This window comes from Nerophis lumbriciformis, linkage group LG07 (genome assembly GCF_033978685.3).
Source record: "Nerophis lumbriciformis linkage group LG07, RoL_Nlum_v2.1, whole genome shotgun sequence".
Classification (NCBI taxonomy): domain Eukaryota; kingdom Metazoa; phylum Chordata; class Actinopteri; order Syngnathiformes; family Syngnathidae; genus Nerophis; species Nerophis lumbriciformis.
The window spans coordinates 40,005,001-40,027,306 of NC_084554.2; the positions used below are offsets into that span (position 1 = coordinate 40,005,001).

At 40.1% G+C, this 22,306-nt stretch overlaps 1 protein-coding gene and 1 long non-coding RNA gene across 2 annotated transcripts in view; both read left to right on the plus strand.

The window, feature by feature from the left end:
- Positions 1–14,259, plus strand: part of adgrg2a (adhesion G protein-coupled receptor G2a) — a 36,226-nt gene extending 21,967 nt beyond the window's left edge. The window contains exons 17-28 of the mRNA XM_061966008.1: positions 6,745–6,901; positions 6,968–7,123; positions 8,050–8,172; positions 8,246–8,291; positions 8,373–8,476; positions 11,363–11,487; positions 11,556–11,824; positions 11,889–11,988; positions 13,233–13,519; positions 13,586–13,687; positions 13,752–13,868; positions 13,940–14,259. Of these exons, the coding sequence (XP_061821992.1) occupies positions 6,745–6,901; positions 6,968–7,123; positions 8,050–8,172; positions 8,246–8,291; positions 8,373–8,476; positions 11,363–11,487; positions 11,556–11,824; positions 11,889–11,988; positions 13,233–13,519; positions 13,586–13,687; positions 13,752–13,868; positions 13,940–14,028 (1,675 nt within the window). The 3' untranslated portion in view covers positions 14,029–14,259. The remainder of the gene's footprint in view (positions 1–6,744; positions 6,902–6,967; positions 7,124–8,049; positions 8,173–8,245; positions 8,292–8,372; positions 8,477–11,362; positions 11,488–11,555; positions 11,825–11,888; positions 11,989–13,232; positions 13,520–13,585; positions 13,688–13,751; positions 13,869–13,939) is intronic.
- A 1,975-nt stretch (positions 14,260–16,234) lies between these two features.
- LOC133609211 (uncharacterized) overlaps positions 16,235–22,306 on the plus strand; it is a 47,383-nt gene continuing 41,311 nt past the window's right edge. The window contains exons 1-2 of the long non-coding RNA XR_009815674.2: positions 16,235–16,383; positions 22,191–22,274. This is a non-coding gene — a long non-coding RNA (uncharacterized lncRNA). The remainder of the gene's footprint in view (positions 16,384–22,190; positions 22,275–22,306) is intronic.

A 22,306-nucleotide genomic window follows, 5' to 3' on the forward strand; every position in this document is an offset into this window, starting at 1 on the left:
TATGTATATATATATATATATATATATATATATATATATATATATATATATATTTGTATATGTATATATTTGTATATGTATATATATATATATATATATATATATATATATATATATATATATATATATATATATATATATACATATATATATGTGTATATATATATATATATATTTTTTTTTTTTTTTTTTATACATCTTTTTTTTATTTGTGCGGCTACGAAAAAACAAGCGGTAGAAAGTGGATTAGAATATACAGATTTAAAAAAAATAATTATAAAAAAACCAACCTTTTTTTTAAATTTAATTGTGACTTCCCACGGGCCGGTTCCGGCCTGCAGGCCGTAGTTTGGGGACCCCTGACTTAGACATTCAAAGTCTCCAAGGTCGAAGCGTATTAGAAAGTATCCAGTAACAAACGTGTCTGCATCACTCAACTTGCTGTGACATGAGCTTAACTTAAAGGAGATGTTTGCAACATTTACGCAGGTGCTCGAGGGCGCCAACTTTCCAATGTATTTTACACAGTAAATCCCGCCCACTTATGGCTTCTCTTATGTATTGATGTAATTACATACATATGTAACACATGCACACACAATTTGCGTTCGTTGTCATTGAATGCATATTCTATCATAACAACAACACGACTGCAAAATTATTCTTCTCTTGCACTGCTTTTGTGTGTGTGCACGCGCTCCCTGCGCCTACGCGTTGACGAGACCGTGTGAGTGACCGCTGTAAACACCAATCATTTTATTTGGGCCAGTAAAATGTTTTATTACATAAACTTTGTAATTTTGAAATATATAGACAATTATAGAAACAAATATTTTCTGTTAAACCACTAATGGTGTTCTTCTTGTATTGTTTGCTTTGAAAAATGTAACTGTGAGGAAGTTGCAAACAGCTCCTTTAATAAATTAGCTCCTTTAATAAATTATTAGGTTGTGTCTAAAATCCAGATACCACTCTATTTTATTAGGTTGTGTCTAAAATCCAGATACCACTCTATTTTATTAGGTTGTGTCTAAAATCCAGATACCACTCTATTTCAACTTAAAGACAGCATAAGGGATGTGAGCCGAGGATGTCGTTGTGGCTTGTGCAGCCCTTTGAGACACTTTGTGATTAAGGGCTATATAAATAAACTTTGATTGGCTGATTGATTGATAAGTCCATTTTGTAACAGCTGGCAAGTTTTGTTTTACATTTACCCAATATAGCGTTTTTTTTTAGCAAAACTTAATATCACATTATAATATGACGCACGCCAACAATTGATTGCGTGACTGAGGGGATGTGCAGTAGTTAGTGATACTATGTTGGGATTTGAGTCCAGCTTAGTGCGTGTTTTTTATATATTTAAAAAAACTTCTTTTAAAAAAAAATAATTTAATAGTATTTTTGGTTTGAAATGAAAATTCCTGTTTTTTTTTACCCATTTCCCAGGAATTAAATGCAAATGTTAGGTATGGTCCTGAGATGGGTCAATTATCCAGGAGCTGAACTTCAAAGTGGTTGCATTACTTCCGGGATTCTTAATCTTTTTGACCTCCGAGCCCAACTTTTCCACTACAGAAGGTCCCAGGGCCCACTCAAATGTTAACACTGAATTAGTAATCTTACTCTTGATTTTATTTGTATTCATTTTTTTAAATTTTTTTTTTTTCCCCAAGATGGCGGCGCGCACAGACGCAGCGGCTTACGGCTATCCATTTCAGTGCTCTTTCTTCCTTCTTTTCTTCATGTTTTTTTTCCTTTTGTGCACTACCTGTACTGCAAACACCCGGTACACCCGCCAGTCACTCTTGGATATCGGTAACTCGCACCAGATATCTGTTTCGAGCGACTTTCACCACGAGCACAACATCCCAGATGACATAGCGAGAGCACAGGGCTCTCCGTGGTTTGTTGTCGGGTCTGGGAGACGGCGCAGACGGAGGAGGGAGAGGAAGCAGAAGCGTGGCCGCAGGTCCGGCGTCTTGCTCAGGCTTAGGAAACAACCCCACAAGCCACCTCTACCGAGCCTGTTCCTCTCTAATGCCAGATCCCTTGTACAGAAGATGGACGACCTGGAGTTACAACTTGCTGGAAACCGCGATGTTCGGGACTGTTGTGCTATGATTATCACCGAAACCTGGCTTCACCCGGAAATACCCGATGCTAGCATGAAGCTAGCCGGACGCACTCTGCTCCGCCGGGACAGAACTAAGGACTCCGGTAAGAGCAGAGGAGGGGGGCTCTGTATCTACGTGCATGAGAACTGGTGCAACAACGGGACAATCACTGAACAGCACTGTTGCCCGGACGTGGAGTACATGTCTGTTAGATGTCGGCCTTTTTTTCTCCCGAGAGAGCTGTCTGTTGTTATCATCACGGCTGTGTATATTCCACCGGACGCCAAAGTAAACACAGCGCTCTCTCTTCTGCTGAACACCGTCAACGAACAGCAGCGGGCCCACCCCGACGGTGTTCATATCATAGCAGGGGATTTTAATAAGGTCAATCTGAAGACTGTACTCCCTAAGTTCTACCAGCACGTGAAGTGTTCTACAAGGGGCAAGAACACCCTGGACCACGTGTATACCAACATAAAGCACGCGTACAGAGCTACACCCCTCCCCCAGCTTGGACAGTCAGACCATCTTTCCCTCCTGCTCTCTCCTACCTACACCCCCATCAGACGCCAGGCCAGGCCTATCACAAAGACTGTTATGACCTGGCCTGACGATGCATTCCCCAAACTTCAGGACTGCTTCCAACACACAGACTGGGACCTCTTCCAACAACAGGAGCTGGAGACAGCCACAGGAACGGTGCTGGACTACATAAAGTTCTGCATCGGGAATGTGACTGTGGAAAAAACCATCCGGGTTTACCCCAACAAGAAACCCTGGATGACCAGCCAGGTCCGCACACTCCTCAGGGCCCGCGACGCAGCCTTCAGGTCAGGGGACAGGGCACTGTACAGTGTTGCTAGAGCCGACCTGAAGAGAGGGATTAAAAAAGCAAAGGCGGACCACAGGAGGTGCATAGAGTCCCATCTGTCCAGCAAAAACTCACGGGAGGTGTGGCGGGGCATTCATGACATCACGAACTTCAGAGGCTGCAATATGACAACTGCGGATCAGAGTGCGACACTGGCAGAGGAGCTTAACTGTTTCTTTGCCCGTTTCGAAACCCCCCAGCGACACTCATCTGCTCCAGCCCTGCCCCCGCCCCCACCGGGCTTCGGCGCCACTCCACTCACTGTACAGGAGCACAATGTCAGACGAGTGCTCCTGGCTGTGAACCCCAGGAAGGCTACCGGACCAGACGGAGTACCTGGAAAGGTGCTCAGGACGTGCGCCCACCAGCTCGCTCCCCCCCTCACCAGGATCTTCAACCTCTCCCTGGCTCAGGCAGTCATCCCATCCTGCCTGAAGTCATCTACAATAATCCCGGTGCCGAAGAAGTCTCCCATCACCAGCCTGAATGATTACCGACCAGTGGCCCTCACTCCGGTAATCATGAAGTGCTTCGAGCGACTTGTTCTCCAGCACATCAAGGACCATATCCCTCCAGACTTCGACCCCCACCAGTTCGCATACCAGGCGAACAGGTCCACTGAGGACGCCATCGCTGTTGCTCTCCACTCTGCTCTGAACCACCTGGAGCAGCAGCAGAGCTACGTCCGGATGCTCTCTGTGGACTATAGCTCTGCCTTCAATACAATAATCCCGGACAGACTCTGCAATAAACTGGACACTCTTGGCCTCCCGCCTCTCACAAACGCCTGGATAAGGGACTTCCTAACGGACCGACCCCAGAATGTGAGACTTGGCCCGCACCTCTCATCCTCCCGCACGCTGAGCATCGGCTCCCCACAGGGCTGTGTGCTGAGCCCCCTCCTCTACTGCCTTTACACCCATGACTGCAGTCCGGCCCACAGTGACAACCTTACCGTCAAGTTTGCCGACGATACCACAGTGGTCGGGCTCATCTCCAGGGGTGACGAGGCTGCCTACAGAGAGGAGGTCCTGAAGCTGACGGCCTGGTCTTCGGAGAACAACCTCGCTCTCAACACCAGCAAGACCAGAGAGATCATCGTCGACTTCAGGAGGAGCAGCACCGACCCTGCCCCCCTCTACATCAACGGCGAGCGTGTAGAGAGGGTCCACACCTTCAGGTACCTTGGAGTCCACATCTCTAATGACTTCTCCTGGACAGTCAACACCACATCAATCATCAAGAAGGCTCAGCAGCGGCTACACTTCCTTAGAGTCCTCGGGAAGTACAACCTGAAGCCTGACCTGCTGCTGACCTTCTACCGCTCGTCCATCGAGAGCCTGCTGACCTACTGTATTACGGTATGGTACGGCAGCTGCACTGCAGCAGACAGGGAGAGGCTGCAAAGAGTGGTCAAGACGGCTCAGAAGATCATCGGCCGCCCTCTCCCCTCTCTGACGGACATCTACACCTCCCGCTGCCTCAACAGAGCCAGTGCCATCATCAAAGACAGCACCCACCCTGGCTCTGACATGTTCCACCTGCTGCCCTCTGGGAAGCGCTACAGGTGCATTAAAACCAAAACAAACAGGCTAAAGAACAGCTTCTTCCCCAGGGCCATAACCATCCTGAACGGACTGCCCCATTGTCCCTCATAACTGCCTTCTCTTCGGTGCAATAACCCATTCCACCAACCACCCTGTTTTTGTTTTGTTTTTTCATGTATATATTCATTTCACACCATATTCATTGCACTTCTACATTTTTTAAATTTTTATATATTTGCACATTGTTTTTCTAGCATGCACACATCGCACTGTATGGAATGGCCTCAATCTCATTACCTTGCGTAATGACAATAAAGCTGATTCTGATTCTGATTCTGATTTATTGTATGTAACATACTTAGTTTACAACATTTTCAAATGATATGTAAGCATGTGTTAATCACAAATATTATTTAACACATAAACCTTAGGCTTAGGTCAGACTGATTAGGAAAATAAATACTGCTCAAGAAGGGACTCATAAATAATTGAAGAACTTTTTTTTTTACATACAATTACGTTGTGCTAAAATACATAAATTACTAATGAATATGTTTATGAAATTAACTGTCAAAAAAATTAAAGTGCAAATGAAAATTCACTACTTTAGTCATAATTTTGGCGCTTAAGAAACTTCTGAATAACTTTAAAGGCCTACTGAAATGCGATTTTCCTATTTAAACGGGGATAGCAGGTCCATTCTATGTGTCATACTTGATCATTTCGCGATATTGCCATATTTTTGCTGAAAGGATTTAGTAGAGAACATCGACGATAAAGTTCGCAACTTTTGGTCGCTAAAAAAAAAGCCTTGTCTGTAGCAGACGAGTAGCGTGACGTCACAGGTTGTGGAGCTCCTCACATCTGCACATTGTTTACAATCATGGCCACCAGCAGCGAGAGCGATTCGGACCGAGAAAGCGACGATTTCCCCATTAATTTGAGCGAGGATGACAGATTCGTGGATGAGGAAAGTGAGAGTGAAGGACTAGAGGGCAGTGGGAGCGATTCAGATAGGGAAGATGCTGTGAGAGGCGGGTGGGACCTGATATTCAGCTGGGAATGACTAAAACAGTAAATAAACACAAGACATATATATACTCGATTAGCCACAACACAACCAGGCTTATATTTAATATGCCACAAATTAATCCCGCATAACAAACACCTCCCCCCTCCCGTCCATATAACCCGCCAATACAACTCAAACACCTGCACAACACACTCAATCCCACAGCCCAAAGTACCATTCACCTCCCCAAAGTTCATACAGCACATATATTTCCCCAAAGTTACGTACGTGACATGCACATAGCGGCACGCACGTATGGGCAAGCGGTCAAATGTTTGGACGTCGCAGCTGCATGCGTACTCACGGTACCTTGTCTGCATATCCAACTCAAAGTCCTCCTGGTAAGAGTCTCTGTTGTCCCAGTTCTCCACAGGCCAATGGTAAAGCTTGACTGTCATCTTCCGGGAATGTAAACAATGAAACACCGGCTGTGTTTGTGTTGCTGCAGTCGGCCGCAATACACCGCTTCCCACCTACAGCTTTCTTCTTTGCTGTCTCCATTGTTCATTGAACAAATTGCAAAAGATTCACCAACACAGATGTCCAGAATACTGTGGAATTTTGCGATGAAAACAGGCGACTTAATAGCTGGCCACGATGCTGTCCCAAAATGTCCTCCACAATCCGTGACGTCACGTGCTGACGTCATCATACCGAGTTGTTTTCAGCAGGATATTTCGCGCAAAATTTAAAATTGCACTTTAGTAAGCTAACCCGGCCGTATTGGCATGTGTTGCAATGTTAAGATTTCGTCATTGACATATAAACTATCAGACTGCGTGGTCGGTAGTAGTGGGTTTCAGTAGGCCTTTAACCTCCGGACTTCCGTTTGTTTGATATTGTCATTACTGCCACAAGTGGTGGAAAAGTGTATTACAACTACTGCTGCGGCCCATACGGACCACAGGTGAGAAACATATTTTTGGTGACCCAACAATGGGCCCTACGGTTAGGACAGACTGTATTAGTTTATGATAAGAAAAATGCAGGGTCAAACATTTCAAAATTACTTTTTTGGTCGCTAGGAACAAATCCAAATTCAGATTCCCGAAAGAAAAACAGAATTGGCCACATTTTTGTGAATTTCACATGTCCCCGTTATGTCGCATGGGTTCCTCCATGTGTTCTCTGCAGGATCATTCGCCTGGTGGAGGACTTGGGTCTGAAGCTGGTCGTAAGCGGCGTGTCCGTGGTCCTCTCCTCTGGTTCACTTGTTCTGGCGGTGCAGAAAGTGGACGGCAGCAACTTTCCTGAGATGTTTGTCAACATCTACAACACTAAGGATGTTGAGGTAGTGCAGACACCAAAAACAACCACCAAAACCACTTCCTGTGCGTTCATCCTTTGGTGTTTGCAGCTCAGCGTTCCCAGCAGGTCTGAATCCAGGAGGAGGGACTCCATCATAGGGTCCGTGTACCTGCCGTCCTCCATCTCTGGGGCCTTGACTCCTGCAGAGAAGATGCAGGTCCAGAGGGTCCAGTTCACCTTCTACACCAAACCCATCTTGTTCCAGGTGCTTCATCCAAATGTAGATCTAAAACCTCAGACTAGGCCAGGGGTCGGCAACCCAAAACGTTGAAAGAGGCATATTAGACCAAAAATACAAAAAACAAATCTGTCTGGAGCCGCAAAATATGAAAAGCCGTATATAAGTCTTATAATGAAGGCAACACGTGACGTAAGTGTGTATGTTAGCTATAATAGCCTACTATCAAAATGAGTGTCGCAGGCTGAAGCAAATCTTCGTTGACAGAAATGTTGCAATGTAATATTTATTCCACACATTTTTACAACATTAGAAACCATTAGTAAATCAGATGCTACTCAGAAGGTGAGATAACTCTTGGAAATTACTGGTTTTTAATGGCCAAAGGTATAGATGTGTGTGTCCAAGTTAAAGCAAACTTTTAATGCATTTATTACAATCTTTGGCAAGCTAGGTAATGTTTGCTGTGGTCTGGAACAACATGGCACACAAACAACTATCTGAAATGCAGCCAATATTACATACAGATAATGTGTCATGAGACATGCAAAACTAAATTATATACAAAGAGGATACAATTAAAGGAAATTAAATGAGCTCAAATATACCTACAAATGAGGCATAATGATGCAATATGTACATACAGCGAGCCTAAATAGCATGTTAGCATTGATTAGCTTGCAGTCATACACTGACCAAATATGCCTGATTAGGACTCCACACAAGGCAATAACATCAACAAAGCTCACATATGTGCATTCACGCACAGCATAAAATGTTTGGTGGTCAAAATTAGACAAGGAAGGAGTGGAAGATTTTACATGTAAACAAACTGTTGCGTTTGTTTGTATTTCCCCCCCGTCTTTTTCCATTTTCAAGGTGCCACTAGGGCGGCACTAAAAAGCCGCGGGTTGCTGACCCCGGACTCGGCTAACAGACTTGGTTTGTTACAGGACGACACGTTGAACAACCAGACTGTGGTCAGCCCGGTTCTGGCGTCCAGTGTCGGCAATTTGTCCGTAAGCAACCTGACTGAGAACGTGAGCTTCACCATTCAGAACCTTCATCCTGTCCACGTAAGCGTGCATCAACGTCTTTTATCCTGTCACCGAACCACAACGTTGTCTTTTCCTCTTTTGCTGGTCTCAGGCCAACTATGAGGTTACTTGTGCGTTTTGGGACTTCACCGGGAACGGTACAGTAAACACCCACATGTTGTACATTTAAGGTGGTTTTAAGGGGTTAATATTGTTTTTTTTAATTTTTTTTAATGTAGGCGGTACAGGAGGTTGGAGCTCAGCAGGCTGCTTTGTGGTGAACTCCACTTCCTGGGGGACAACCTGCACATGCAACCATCTCACCTCCTTTGCCGTGCTGCTGGTCAGCCAATCTTATTGAATCATAAAGCCAAAATAATGTCATATTTACATGGTTAAAATAGATGGCAGAGTAATTATGAAGTTACAGGTTTTTTTCCTGCATACAAATTGAGTAGTGGTGTGGACCGAATAGGAATTAATAATGCAATACAAATTGTATTATACATATAATATAGTTGAATTGAGGAGACGTGAATTAAATTAATTTACTTTAAAGTAAATTCAATTCAAATAAATTACATGTAATTAATTTACTTTAAAGTCAATTAAATTAAAATAAATTAGATTTGATTAATTTAGTTTAAAGTATATTAAATGTAAAGTTTTTTTAAATAAAGTAAATAAAAACACAACTTTAATGTAAAGTGAATTAAAGTTAAATTAAATTAAGTTAAAGTTAAAGTACCACTAGGTGTGGTGAAATTACCCTCTGCATTTGACCCATCCCCTTGTTCCACCCCCTGGGAGGTGAGGAAGTAATGTATTTTAAATTCAAGGAAATTAAATTCAAGGAAATTAAGTTAAAGTAATGTACTTTAAATTCAAGGAAATTGACACTAAATTGGCCCTAGTGTGTGAATGTTGTCTGTCTATCTGTGTTGGCCCTGCGATGAGGTGGCGACTTGTCCAGGGTGTACACCGCCTTCCGCCCGAATGCAGCTGAGATAGGCTCCAGCACCCCCCGCGACACCGTAAGGGACAAGCGGTAGAAAAGGGATGGATGGATGGATAATTTATTTTAAAGTAAAAAAAAATTTAATTGAATGATCTTACCTCAAAGTAAAGAACATTTTAAGTAAAATTGTAACTGTAAAGTAAAATAAATTAAATTAATATACCTAATAAATTAAGTAAAGTAAATGAAATTGAATTAATTTACCCTAAATTAAATTCAATTAGTAAATTTAATAAAGTGAAGTAAATTTATTTGAGTTAATGTATTTAAAAAAAGATAATATATTAATATACTTTAAGTAACTTCAAAGTAAGTTAAATTAAAATACATTTAATTTTATTAATTTACTTTGAAGTATATTAAATGTAAAGTAATTCAAAATAAAGTAAAAGAAAATAACTTTAATGTAAAGTGAATTAAATTATGTTAAAGTAATGTATTTTAAATTCGAGCATATTGAATTAAATTCAATTTAGTTAAAGTAATGTACCTTAAATTCAAGTAAATTAATTTATTTTAAAGTAATGTAAATTGAATTGAATTAACTTACTTCAAAGTAAAGTAAATTTAAAGTAAAGTTAAATTAAATTTAATCAAATACATTTACTTGAAAGAAAATGTCATTATTTACTGAAAGTAAAGTAAAATTATAGTAAATTAAATGTACTTATTTTACTTTAAAGTAAATTAATTTTACAGTGAATATGAACGTACAGTACTGTAAAGTAAAATAAATTAATTTTATGTACTTAATAAAGTAAAATAATGTAAATGAAATTGACTTAATTTACTCTAAAGTAAACTAAATTAGTAAAGTTAATTAAAGTGAAGTAAATGTAATTAAATTAATTTACTTAAAAAAAAAATATATATATATATATATATATTAGTAAACTTTAAGTAACTTTAAAGTAAATACAATTAAAATAAATGTAATTTAATTAATGCACTTTAATGTAAATTAAATTAAAATAAATAGGATTTCATTAATTTAGTTTAAACTGTATTAAATGTGAAGTAATTTAAAATAAAGTAAATAAAACATAACTTTAATGTAAAGTGATTAAAAGTAAATTAAATAAAGTTAAAGTAATGTATTTCAAATTCAAGCAAATTAAGTTAAAATAAATAAATGATAAATGGGTTGTACTTGTATAGCGCTTTTCTACCTTCAAGGTACTCAAAGCGCTTTGACACTACTTCCACATTTACCCATTCACACACACATTCACACACTGATGGAGGGAGCTGCCATGCAAGGCGCTAACCAGCACCCATCAGGAGCAAGGGTGAAGTGTCTTGCTCAGGACACAACGGACATGACGAGGTTGGTACTAGGTGGGGATTGAACCAGGGACCCTCGGGTTGCGCACGGCCACTCTTCCACTGCGCCACGCCGTCCCTAAAATAATGTACTTTAAATTCAAGTAAATTAATTTATTTTAAAGTAATGAAAATTAAATTGAATTATCTTACCTCAAAGTAAAGTAAATTTAAATTAAAGTTAAATTAAATTAAATCAAATAAATTTACTTTAAAGAAAGTTTGATTAATTCACTATAAGTAAAGTAAATTTAAAGTAAATTAAATTAAATTATATTTACTTTAAAGTACATTCATTTTAAAGTGAATTTGAACATACAGTACTCTAATTAAAAAGAAATTAAATTAGTATACTTAATAAAGTAAAATAAATGAAATTGAATCAATTTACTCTAAAGTAAATTTAATTAGTACAGTTAATTAAAGTGAAGTACATTTATTTGAATTAATTTACTTTAAAAATGTATTATACTATATATACTATATTATAATTAATATACTTTAAGTAACTTCAAAGTCAATTAAATGTAATTAATTTACTTTTTAAAGTAAATTAAATACAAGTAATTTCAAGGAGATCAAATTGAATTAATCTACTTTAAAGTAAATTGTGTAAAATGTTATTAATTTAATTAAATTGAAATAAATTAATTTACTGTAAAGTAAAGTAATATTTTGTTTGGTTATGCTTTGTCAAGGTATGGATTTGCAATTTTTTGGCAATACATCTCCCCCTGTGGTTTGGAGTGTGTAAGTTAAAACAAATCCATTTAAATTAAATAATGTTATGGCATTTATTAAGATCTAGATTTTTAGCATTAATATATATTTTATGATATTGTTTTCTTCAATTATTAATAATGTTATCATTTTTTTGTCCTGACCCAGGATCTCTCCAGAGAGGGTGTAAGTGACCCCCAGCAGGCACAAATTCTCACCTTCATCACGTATATTGGCTGCGGACTTTCAGCTGTTTTTCTCGCCGCCACCTTGTTGACCTACCTTTCGTTTGAGTGAGACACTTTCATAAACACGTTGTTATTCATTCCCCTTTTATTCCAACGCCGACGTTCCTCTGCAGGAAATTGTTGCGAGACATTCCATCCAAGATTCTGGTCCAGCTCTGCTTCTCCCTCCTCTTCCTCAACCTGGTCTACCTGCTGGACGGCTGGCTGGCGCTCTACCCGGCCGGCGGCCTTTGCATCAGCACCGCCTTCTTCCTGCACTACTTCCTGCTCACCTCCTTCACCTGGGCGGGGCTGGAGGCGCTGCACATGTACCTGAGCATCGTGCAGGTGTTCACGCCATACCTCAGCCGATACATGCTCAAGTTCTCGCTCGTAGGATGGGGTATGTGCTCTACTTAACGTGTTTTCTCTTTGAACAAAAAAAGGTAACGTACTGATGTGTGCAGGTGCTCCGGTTGTCGTGGTGACGGTGGTGATCTCAGTGGATAAAGACAACTATGGTCTGGTGACGTATGGAAGGTACACAGATGGCACCTCAGATGACTTGTAAGTAACATTTCTTGTATATCCTCTTAAAAATCCGATATAATATTACTTGGAACCATTTAAAATATATCTCACAGTAGAATATTGGAAATGTGTTGCCCAAAATCTAGTCTTGATGCTGGATTTTAGGCCGTTTTGTGTGTACCTTATTTCGGACTATAAGGTGCACTTAAAATCCTTTTTTCCCCTCAAAACTTGACAGTGCACCTTATAACCCGGTGCGCATAATGTACGGAATAATTTTGGTTGTGCTTACCGACCTTGAAGCAATATTTTTTGGTACATGGTGTAATGATAAGTGTGACCAGTAGATGGCAGTCAAACATAAGAGATACGTGTAGACTGCACTATGGTGGCAATATGACTCAAGTAAACACCAACATTTTATATGTTCCATTGAAAATATAGAACATTACACACGGCGCTCACTAATCTATCAAAATCTTTTAGTACGACTTTGGTAAGCTATGATGGATTGTACTGTGCTTCAACATACGAGTATTATTATGGTGTGTGTATAGAGTAAGACATATTATCTGGCGTTTTGTTTCGCAATATTATGTAAAAGCAACGTTTCTTACCTTCTGGTACCTGCTGATCTGTATTTGAGATCTGCATAAATCCTGAAAAATTGCGCGTGTCCGCCTTTGTAGTCCATTCCGACGCCGTAGTCGATAAGCTTCTTCTTTTTCTCTATCTTCTTGTTATGGGACATTCATCCTCCGCTGTTGCCATTTCTAATATAAAGTAGTGTAAAGTTCTTACTTATATCTGTCAGTAAACTCGCTATGAAAGCGCTAAAACATACCGGTATAGTGAGTTTACATTATTCACCCAAGGAACTTTAGTTATTCGAGAGTTCCGGTCGGACGGTTTTCCACGGGACACATTTTCGGTGTTGTGGTTGTTTCCGGATGAGGAGATGCTGCTCCGTTATTGATTGAAGTAAAGTCTGAATGTCATTAAAACAGTTAGCTCCATATTTTGACACTTCTTCCACTCCCGTCCTTGCACGCTACACCGCTACAACAAAGATGACGGGGAGAAGACGCAAAAAATAACAAAGTTTTCCAGTTCGAACGTTAAGTATCTTGTCTTTGCAGTCTATTCAATTGAATATAGGTTGAAAAGGATTTGAAAATCATTGTATTCTGTTTTTATTTACAATTTACACAACGTGCCAACTTCACTGGTTTTGGGTTTCTTATCTCAAAAATGAGATGTTGATGTTTGTGTGTCTCCAGCTGTTGGCTGCGCAGCGACACGGCCTTCTACGTGGGCGTGGTGACCTACTTCCTGCTCATCTTCACGTCGTGCCTGCTGGTCTTCGCCGTGGTCATGGTCCAGCTGTCCCGCATCAAGAGACAGAACCCGCACAACCAGTCCCCTCACAGAGGCCTGGTCACCGACCTGCGCAGCGTCGTCGGCCTGGTGGTTCTGCTGGGCCTGGCTTGGGGGTTCGCGCTGTTGGCCTGGGGGCCGCTTCACCTGCCCTTTGTTTACCTCTTCACCATCTTCAACTCCCTGCAAGGTGGCGCCACAAACACACCACTGCGAGTTTGGCGACTTTATCAACATACTTTGAATCTTTTCGCAGGCTTCTTGGTCTTCGTGTTCCATTGCGCCTGCAAGGAGAACGTGCGCCGGCAGTGGAGAACCTACCTGTGCTGTGGCCACCTGCGATTGGCCAAAAATTCAGGTAATTTCACGCATTGAGTTCAAAAAGTGTACAGCGCAAAAATTGGAAGTGTGGTGTGGCGCAGAATGGAGTCGGACGGCCACGCGGAACAGGAACTTTTCGGCGACGACCTCATCTGCGTTGGCTCCTCGCCAGCTGTCCTCACGAAGCTCGTCTGTCGCCAGCAACATCACCAGCAGCAGTAGGATTGTCTTTTTATCGTATCCACAAAGTCAACATTTTGGATTGGAACGCTTCTTGTCGTCCTCACAGGTTCTGTGTTTGTGGACAGCGGACTGTCCGATGGTTCCAGCAGTGACGTCATCCTCAATGAGCTTCACAGACAGACGGCGTCGCTTTAAGGCCACGCCCACCTTTCATTACTGTTATTGCTGCTTTGCTACTAACGATGTTGTGTTCATTTGGATCTCAGTATTTTTACAGGTGACCTTTTCTATTTGAAAACCACGTGGTTAGTTTTACTCGGTTTATAAAGAACTGTTTTTTCCGCAACACGAGTGTACAACGTATCTAAAAAATGTTTTGAATAAATGTTTTTATTTAGTGTCTGTCATGTTTTAGAATTGGTTGATTTTTTTACTGTTCATTTTGTTTTATTTTAAAAGATAAAATTATTTTTAATTGCGTTTTTATACTAATTACTTGTATTTTGTTTTAAAATGTTTTCTTTTGTTTTATTTTTGAAATTGTTATTTTGAATTTGTTTTAATTTCATTTTTTATTGTTCATTTATAAGAGACCAAATGCATATTTTTTTGTATTGTTTTTATTTCTTTGTTATTTTAGAGTCAATTTCATTTATGTTTTTTTTGTTCATTTATTTAATTTTGAAGTCGTTTTAGTTACTCACTTTTTGTTTATTTTTTTTTAGTTATTTCTGAATTTGTTTTTGTAAATTAAATTTATTAAACTGTTCATTAATTAAAGACCAAATGCATTTTTTATTATTGTTTTTTTCCCCCCGAAATTATTTTATTTGTAATTACTTTTTTGATTTATACTTTATTGTATTGTTGAATTTATTTTGAAATCGTTTTCATTATTTTATTTTGTTTTAATATTTGAATTATTTTTTTAATTCGTTTTTTTAAAAATAATTTGACAAAAAAAAACCTGCATTATCTTGTGATTTTTTTAAAAAATTTTTAGAATATGCTTGCTAATTTTAATATATTTTTGATTTCTAGATGTTTTTTTTTTTTTAATCATCTTTATTTTAAAGCCGTTTTAAGTATTTTTTTTTTTTAATATAATTGGTATTTTTTTAATTGGTATTTTAAGCGCCCCCCGCGACCCCAAGGGGAATAAGCGGTAGAAAATGGATGGATGGAATTTTAGGCCAATTGTTTATTTCAATTTTTTTTTTTTTATAGTATGTTTATATTTTATTATTTTCCTATTTTTGTCTTTTGGTTTTTGCTTGGGTTAAACGTTAGAATGCAATTTATTGTCTTTTATGTTTTTTGATAAACATTTTTTACACGTATTTAATTTTGATTATAAGGCAGAAAATACTATTGTTTTTTTCTGACGTGGACCATGTATGTTTTCGTCTGCAGTTCCGACATTTTCCAATAGATGTCAGTGTAAGACCTCATTTTATTCCAACATTTTGTGCTGCGTCATGAAGCCGTTATTCCATCAGTAATTAATCTCTCATCAGCATTTATTTATTTCATTTAGAAGTGAAGATTACTGCAGCAACGCAGACTCAAAAGACAGCCGCGCATTAAAAAAAAAGAGGTTAATTTAGATTTGATTTATCGGAGAAGGTTTTCCCGCCATAATTCCCCGCTAAAGTTCAATAAAGGACTGAAGGATAATTGCGTCCTTATGGCGGCCATCAGCATTTAATCCGGGTCAAACGGAAAGGCCCTTTATGGCCTTGGGAGAAAGCTAATAGTCGGCGTGCTTCTCTGAAGGCTGCAGGCTGGAGAAATTTAAAAAAAAAAGTTTAATCAAAAGAGCAGTGGTCGTCATGGCGACAATAACAACACCCATAAATCATGTGGCGAACTTGACTTGTAAGTCACGGCCCTTTTGTCCCTTTCGCCTTCGTGGGCTCCTCAGTGGCCCTCTGGAGGGCCCTGCTGTCAGCACAGAGCTCCCAAGCACCAACAAGAGTCTTATTATGGGATGTTGCTGTCTCCGCATCAGCAGGAATAAAACAAATTGAAGCCTCCGCGGGGGGTGATCGGATCGATGACGCAAAGTGCTCAATCAGACGCTGAATTGATTGAAGGGATTCACTGAGTCAGTGGGAAGACCCACGTAACAAGCGGTTATTACGCGGGAAATCCAATTATTATTATAATGATCACGCCCAGCAGGCACAAGGCAACACAACGTTGATAACTTGTTGAATTAGGTCCCGACGTTCATAATTGGTGAAAATAAATAAACACAATGCATAAACATAAGTTCATATTGTACACACAATGTGATTAAAAATGTATTTATTTGGGTTAATTAATGCTAGTTTATGTTAACTTTATTTTTTGTTACAAACCCATGTAAATTGAGAGGTGAACATATTTTTTTGTTCCGGTTTGGTCACGTTGTTGGGCGGGGGACAATTATTATGTGACGGAATTAAGGAAGCAGCATGAGACAACACGTGTTTGATGTGGAAGACGTAAATGGAGTCTCGGATTGAAAATAAACTTTATTCCCTTGGAGTTTATGAGGCCATTGAGGTATGATTATTTCTTATTTTCTTTATTTTTATTTTTTTTAAATGCGAGCATGGTAACATTAGTATGCATCAAGTACCAAAATATGACTTGGGTGTAGACCATGGGTGTCAAACGTACGGCCCGAGGGCCGGATCAGGCCCGCGAACAAGTTTTATCCGGCCCGCGAGATGTGGTTGCTAAGTAAAAAAATTAACCTGAAATTTTTGAATGAAAGAAACTGCTGTTCTAAATGTGTCCACTGGGTGTCGCAATAGCAATTCTTTGTATCTTTGTAGACGAAGCTACATATGTACAAAATAAACCACATGATGTTAGTACATTAGCATACTTGCCAACCTTGAGACCTCCGATTTCGGGAGGTGGGGGGTGGGGGGCGTGGTTGGGGCGGGGGGCGTGGTTGGGGGCATGGTTAAGAGGGGAGGAGTATATTTACTGCTAGAATTCACCAACTCGAGTATTTCATATATATATATATATATATATATATATATGTATGAAATACTTGACTTTCAGTGAATTCTAGCTATATATATATTTATTTATTTTATTGTATATATAAATAAAATAAATACTTGAATTTCAGTGTTCATTTATTTACACATATACACACATAACACTCATCTACTCATTGTTGTACTTGAAAGTACAATGCAATACAATTCCGGGGCAATGGCACCTATCAAATACACAGTAATGAAAACACAGTTGTTCTACTAACTGTACTGTGTGTTATGAGAGTAGAGTATGTGTGTGGCCCTTTAATAGGTGACAGCATGTGAAGTGAGTGACGTCAGTGAGTGTGTGGGCGAGAGAAGAGAGGGAGCGGTAGCCAGTGCGGGGAGGGACTATTTGGTTTTGTGTTGGATTGGCTGTGTGCAAGCAATCAATAAAGCAAGATTTGCAACTAATCGCTGGACTCATCATTCACCCTAAAGTCGTCCGCTGTGGAGACCCACTGCCGGGTAAGGTGAAAGGTGTTGCCCCGAGCATACATCGGCCCTGGAGAAGTGTCTCCCCTGCGCTCTTCGACTATGGTCTCGTTCTTCTGCTTCATCTCCTTGTGTGCGCACACTGGACTCAGGTCTGCATGGAGCTGGAGGGGGCGTGGCCTCCAGCTCCGGCTGAATTCCGGTTGAAAATTTCTTCCGGGAGGTTTTCGGGAGAGGCGCTGAATTTCGGGAGTCTCCCGGAAAATCCGGGAGGGTTGGCAAGTATGACATTAGTCGAGGAAAATGATCAAATTACACAAATAACATCATAATATAACATAATTTGATTTTGATATAATTTTTTTTATCATGCAAGCAGTTTTAATTTTAAAACTGTTGTACAAAAGACTGTCTCTGTAACGCTTGTTTTCTTTTTGTGTCATTGGGTTGCTTGAGTGTAGTTCACTTTTACGACATTGGAGGGGTCATTGAACGCATCATTACATCAGCATGCTCTGAAAGTTACTTGAACTTCGATGTCAATTGTTTAATTGGCAGTGTGCGTCAATACTAAGTGAGTTACTTTATAGACACTTTAATATCAGTTGTTGTGTGCTTAAAACTGTATTGCAACTCATTTTGTCAGTTTTATTGTAGTCTATTGGCTGTTTGGCATCAGGTTCACAAGCTAACTGCTAGCTGAATATCATACCCTGATTGGGGCCTGTTTGTAGCATTGGACATGTTTGTTAGCCCCAATTTACAATTTAGAATTACTGTTGTGATGCTATTTACATTCTATTAATCATTACATTACTTAGGGCTGGGATGTTCAAATTCTGTACATTTATGTAAACTGTGATGTATATTTTAACAGCCCTGTTGCAGGCTCGTGCCTGTATTTCATTGCATTGTGGTCACTTTAGTTGATTTATAATTTGTTTTGTATAGGAAACCACACACACGCAAACGAACAATCAATCAATCAATCAATGTTTATTTATATAGCCCTAAATCACAAGTGTCTCAAAGGGCTGCACAAGCCACAACGACATCCTCGGTACAACTCATGCATGTCTTCAATATACAATTGAACCTGCAAATCCGGACTTGGACAATCTATTATTTCTCCTGCACTCACCTGAACGAATAATTGCTGTCCTGACCCGACACCCTGAAGTGATTACTAATCCATATTAAACCAGTCATAGTCGTCACTACAACTGTTATTGCTCAAAAAATAATAACAACTTGTAATCGACGGATAGATCTGAAGTTAATCTAGAAAGTTAAGCGTTGAAAGTAAAAATAATATATATTGATATGTGACTTATTTTTAACACTTTTAAAATACTTATGAATCAAAAGCAATGTTGTTGTGAATTATTACAATTATTAATTTTATTCAAGGCTCCAATTACTTCACATCAAATCACTCTAAACATTTTTTTGGGCAAAACATTGCATAATTTGTGTTTTTCCTATTATCAATCAATCAATCAATCAATGTTTGTTTATATAGCCCTAAATCACAAGTGTCTCAAAGGGCTGCACAAGCCACAACGACATCCTCGGTACAGAGCCCACATAAAGGCAAGGTAAAACTCACCCCAGTGGGACGTCGATGTGAATGACTATGAGAAACCTTGGAGAGGACCGCATATGTGGGTAACCCCCCCCCCCCCTCCCCCCTCTAGGGGAGACCGAATGCAATGGATGTCGAGTGGGTCTGACATAATATTGTGAAAGTCCAGTTCATAGTGGATCCAACATAACAGCGAGAGTCCAGTCGATAGTGGGGTCAGCAGGAGACCATCCCGAGCGGAGACAGGTCAGCAGCGCAGAGATGTCCCCAACCGATGCACAGGCGAGCGGTCCACCCCGGGTCCCGACTCTGGACAGCCAGCACTTCATCCATGGCTACTGGACCTGTGTGTCTCCCCCTCCACAGGGGAGAGGGGGGCAGAGGAGAAAGAAAAGAAACGGCAGATCAACTGGTCTAAAAGAGGGGTCTAGCAGAACCAATAATCAGCATTTCCGTTTTCTTGGCGTTGAGTTGCAAAAAGTTAGCGGACATCCGTTATTAAAGAGGGTTTTGACAAAAACATCAAAATCATTAAATCTTTATGTCAAGAAATAGATCTGAAGTTGATCTATAGATATTTAAGCGTTGAAAGGCAAACAAAATATGAATAAACAGTACGACTTATTTTTTGACACTTTAATAATTGAGAACCTTTTGGGTCCCTCGAACCTTTAATATTAACCCAACTTGAGTGAAGCCCTGAGGGTTACAATAACTCCTCCCCAAGTGGAGGAGTTCAAGTACCTGGAAGTCTTGTTCAGTAAGGAAGAGTGAATCATGAGATCGACAGGTGGATTGGTGCAGCGTCTTCAGTAATGCGGACGCTGTATCGACCCGCTGTGGTGAAGAAGGAGCTGAGCCGGAAGGCAAAGCTCTCAATTTACCGGTCAATCTACGTTCCCATCCTCACCTATTATCATAAGCTTTGGGTTATGACCAAAAGGACAAGATCACGGGTACAAGCGGCCGAAATGAGTTTCCTCCGCCGGGTGGCGGGGCTCTCCCTTAGAGATAGGGTGAGAAGATCTGCCATCTGGGAGAAGCTCAAAGTAAAGCCGCTGCTCCTCCACATCGAGAGGAGCCAGATGAGGTGGTTCGAGCATCTGGTCAAGATGCCACCCGAACGCCTCCCTAGGGAGGTGTTTCGGGCACGTCCGACCGGTAGGAGGCCACGAGGAAGACCCAGGACACGATGGGAAGACTATGTCTCCCGGCTGGCTTGGGAACGCCTCAGGATCCCCCTGGAAGAGCTGGACGAAGTGGCTGGGGAGAGGGAAGTCTGGGCTTCCCTGCTTAGGCTGCTGCCACCGCGACCCAACCTCGGATAAGCGGAAGAAGATGGATGGATGGATAGCTATTGTATGCTTAGCTGTTGTGTAGCTGCTAGTAGCCTAAAGCCTACCATGATTACCTTTTATAAATGGCGTAAATAAATACAAGTAAAGCCAGAGCTTGTGTGCACCAACAGAGTTGGTTTCTCATTTTTTGGTTGTTTTTCTCAGCGTGTGTGGAGTCAGGCAGATTAAGCCGCGTTTGAAATGCACAAATTGAAAAGGCATCAATAGCGCGTGCCAAGGCAATGCGAGGCTGTGTAAACAGCACACACACCGAGTCTTGTTAAACGCCACCCAACTGGATCGCAACACTCTCGAGGCGCATAAATAGCCTGCAGACTTGACCGTAAATCGCATTGCTCTCTCTTTAGCCGCATGGGAGCGGTCCACGGCACCGTGGTCGCGCTCGGGGATGCTGCCTGAAATGTGTGACGCTTGAAAAAAGATGTCGTGAAACCAACTTACGTTTGGCAGGGGAGAAAAAAAAAACACACGAGAGAATGACACAGACACTCATGTTTTTTTGTTGTTTTCCAAGAATACTTTGTAGCTGAGGGTCACAAGATTAGGTACACGGAATGTTAATAGTTTTACCTGTACTTCAATACCACAACACTGGGGGCCCAACTACATAAATCCCCACATGTTCCACTCCCGTCCTTTTGAGGGAGCTACTTCTCCAATGATTATGCTTTACATTAGAGCACAGGTGTCAAACTCAAGGCTCTGTCCCGCGACATCATTCTATCTGGCCCACAAACACCTGGAAATATGTGTCAATAAATGTAATTGATTTTTTTTCATTTTGACAGAAAAAATATATGTACTGCTTGAAATTGCATACATTTTAAACTTTTAATAGTATCCAATATTGCAACAAATATTACAGTATATTATCACACTTTACAAACATTTTTTGTATAAATAAAATTACTTAACTTAACAGCAAACTACCCATCAAATTAATAAAAATGACAATACATTTTACATTGTTCTTTACAGCATAATACTGTAAATTGAAAAAACTACTACTGTTTTTTTGCGTCAAAATTCTGTTGACTGAGCTGCCAGTTTTTGACTGTAAAATCTACGGTTGTTGTTTTTAACGTTGTGTTACTGTAAATGGAAAGACGGTACATTTGTTTTTACGGTAGACAAACTGGCAGCTCAGTTGCCAGAATAAAAAAAGAACTTGCCCTGTTTTTCCATTTACAATATAATGTTGTAAACATTTTTAAATTTAATACAAAAAGTCGGGCAACTAATCTGCCAGCTTTTCCCGTAAACACTCCCCCCACCCCCCAAAAAAACAAAAAACAAAACAAACAAACAGTGGTACTGTTTTAATCCATTTACCGTAAAATGTTTAAAAACAAAACAAAAAAAACCCACTATATTTTACAGTAACATTTTGTCAATGTTAAGTTTTTACTGCTTAATCAACAGTCTACTTAACAAAAAATATATAATTAATAATGAAATCCAGAGGCAAATTCATACATTATTCACTGTTACAAGTGGCCCTCTGATGGCAGCCATAACTGCCATGTGGCCCTCTATGAAAACAAATTTGACATCCCTGCTTTACAGTGACAATTAGTTAGCGTAGCAAAAGTCACAGTGAACCCCGTAAGATCCGACCAAAACATCTGGTCTTACTCGCTAGCATTAGCTTCTAGCTAGAAATGGATGTGACTTTGTTTTCCAAGCATAGGAAGGAAGAAACAGAGCATGAAGAACAGTGATGAGAAGAAGAAGGGGATGATAGTCGTTGAATTAAAGAAAGAAATCATCAAAAACACGACCAAGCCTGTAGCTAATTTGGTGTATCACTGCGAGTCTGCACCGTACTGAAGCAGAACCAATTGATAACGGCAGCCGAGAATGTTGAAAGAATATCCAAACGGTGGATGTTTATCTATGAAAATATGAAGAAGCCACTGCTTATGTGTTTGACAGAGAAGCAGCTGGAAGGATGTGCCATACTTTCCGGGCTATAGAGCGCAACCGTACTCAAGCCGCACCCACCAAATTTTAGAAGAGGTAAATATTTGTACATGTATTAGCCGCACCCG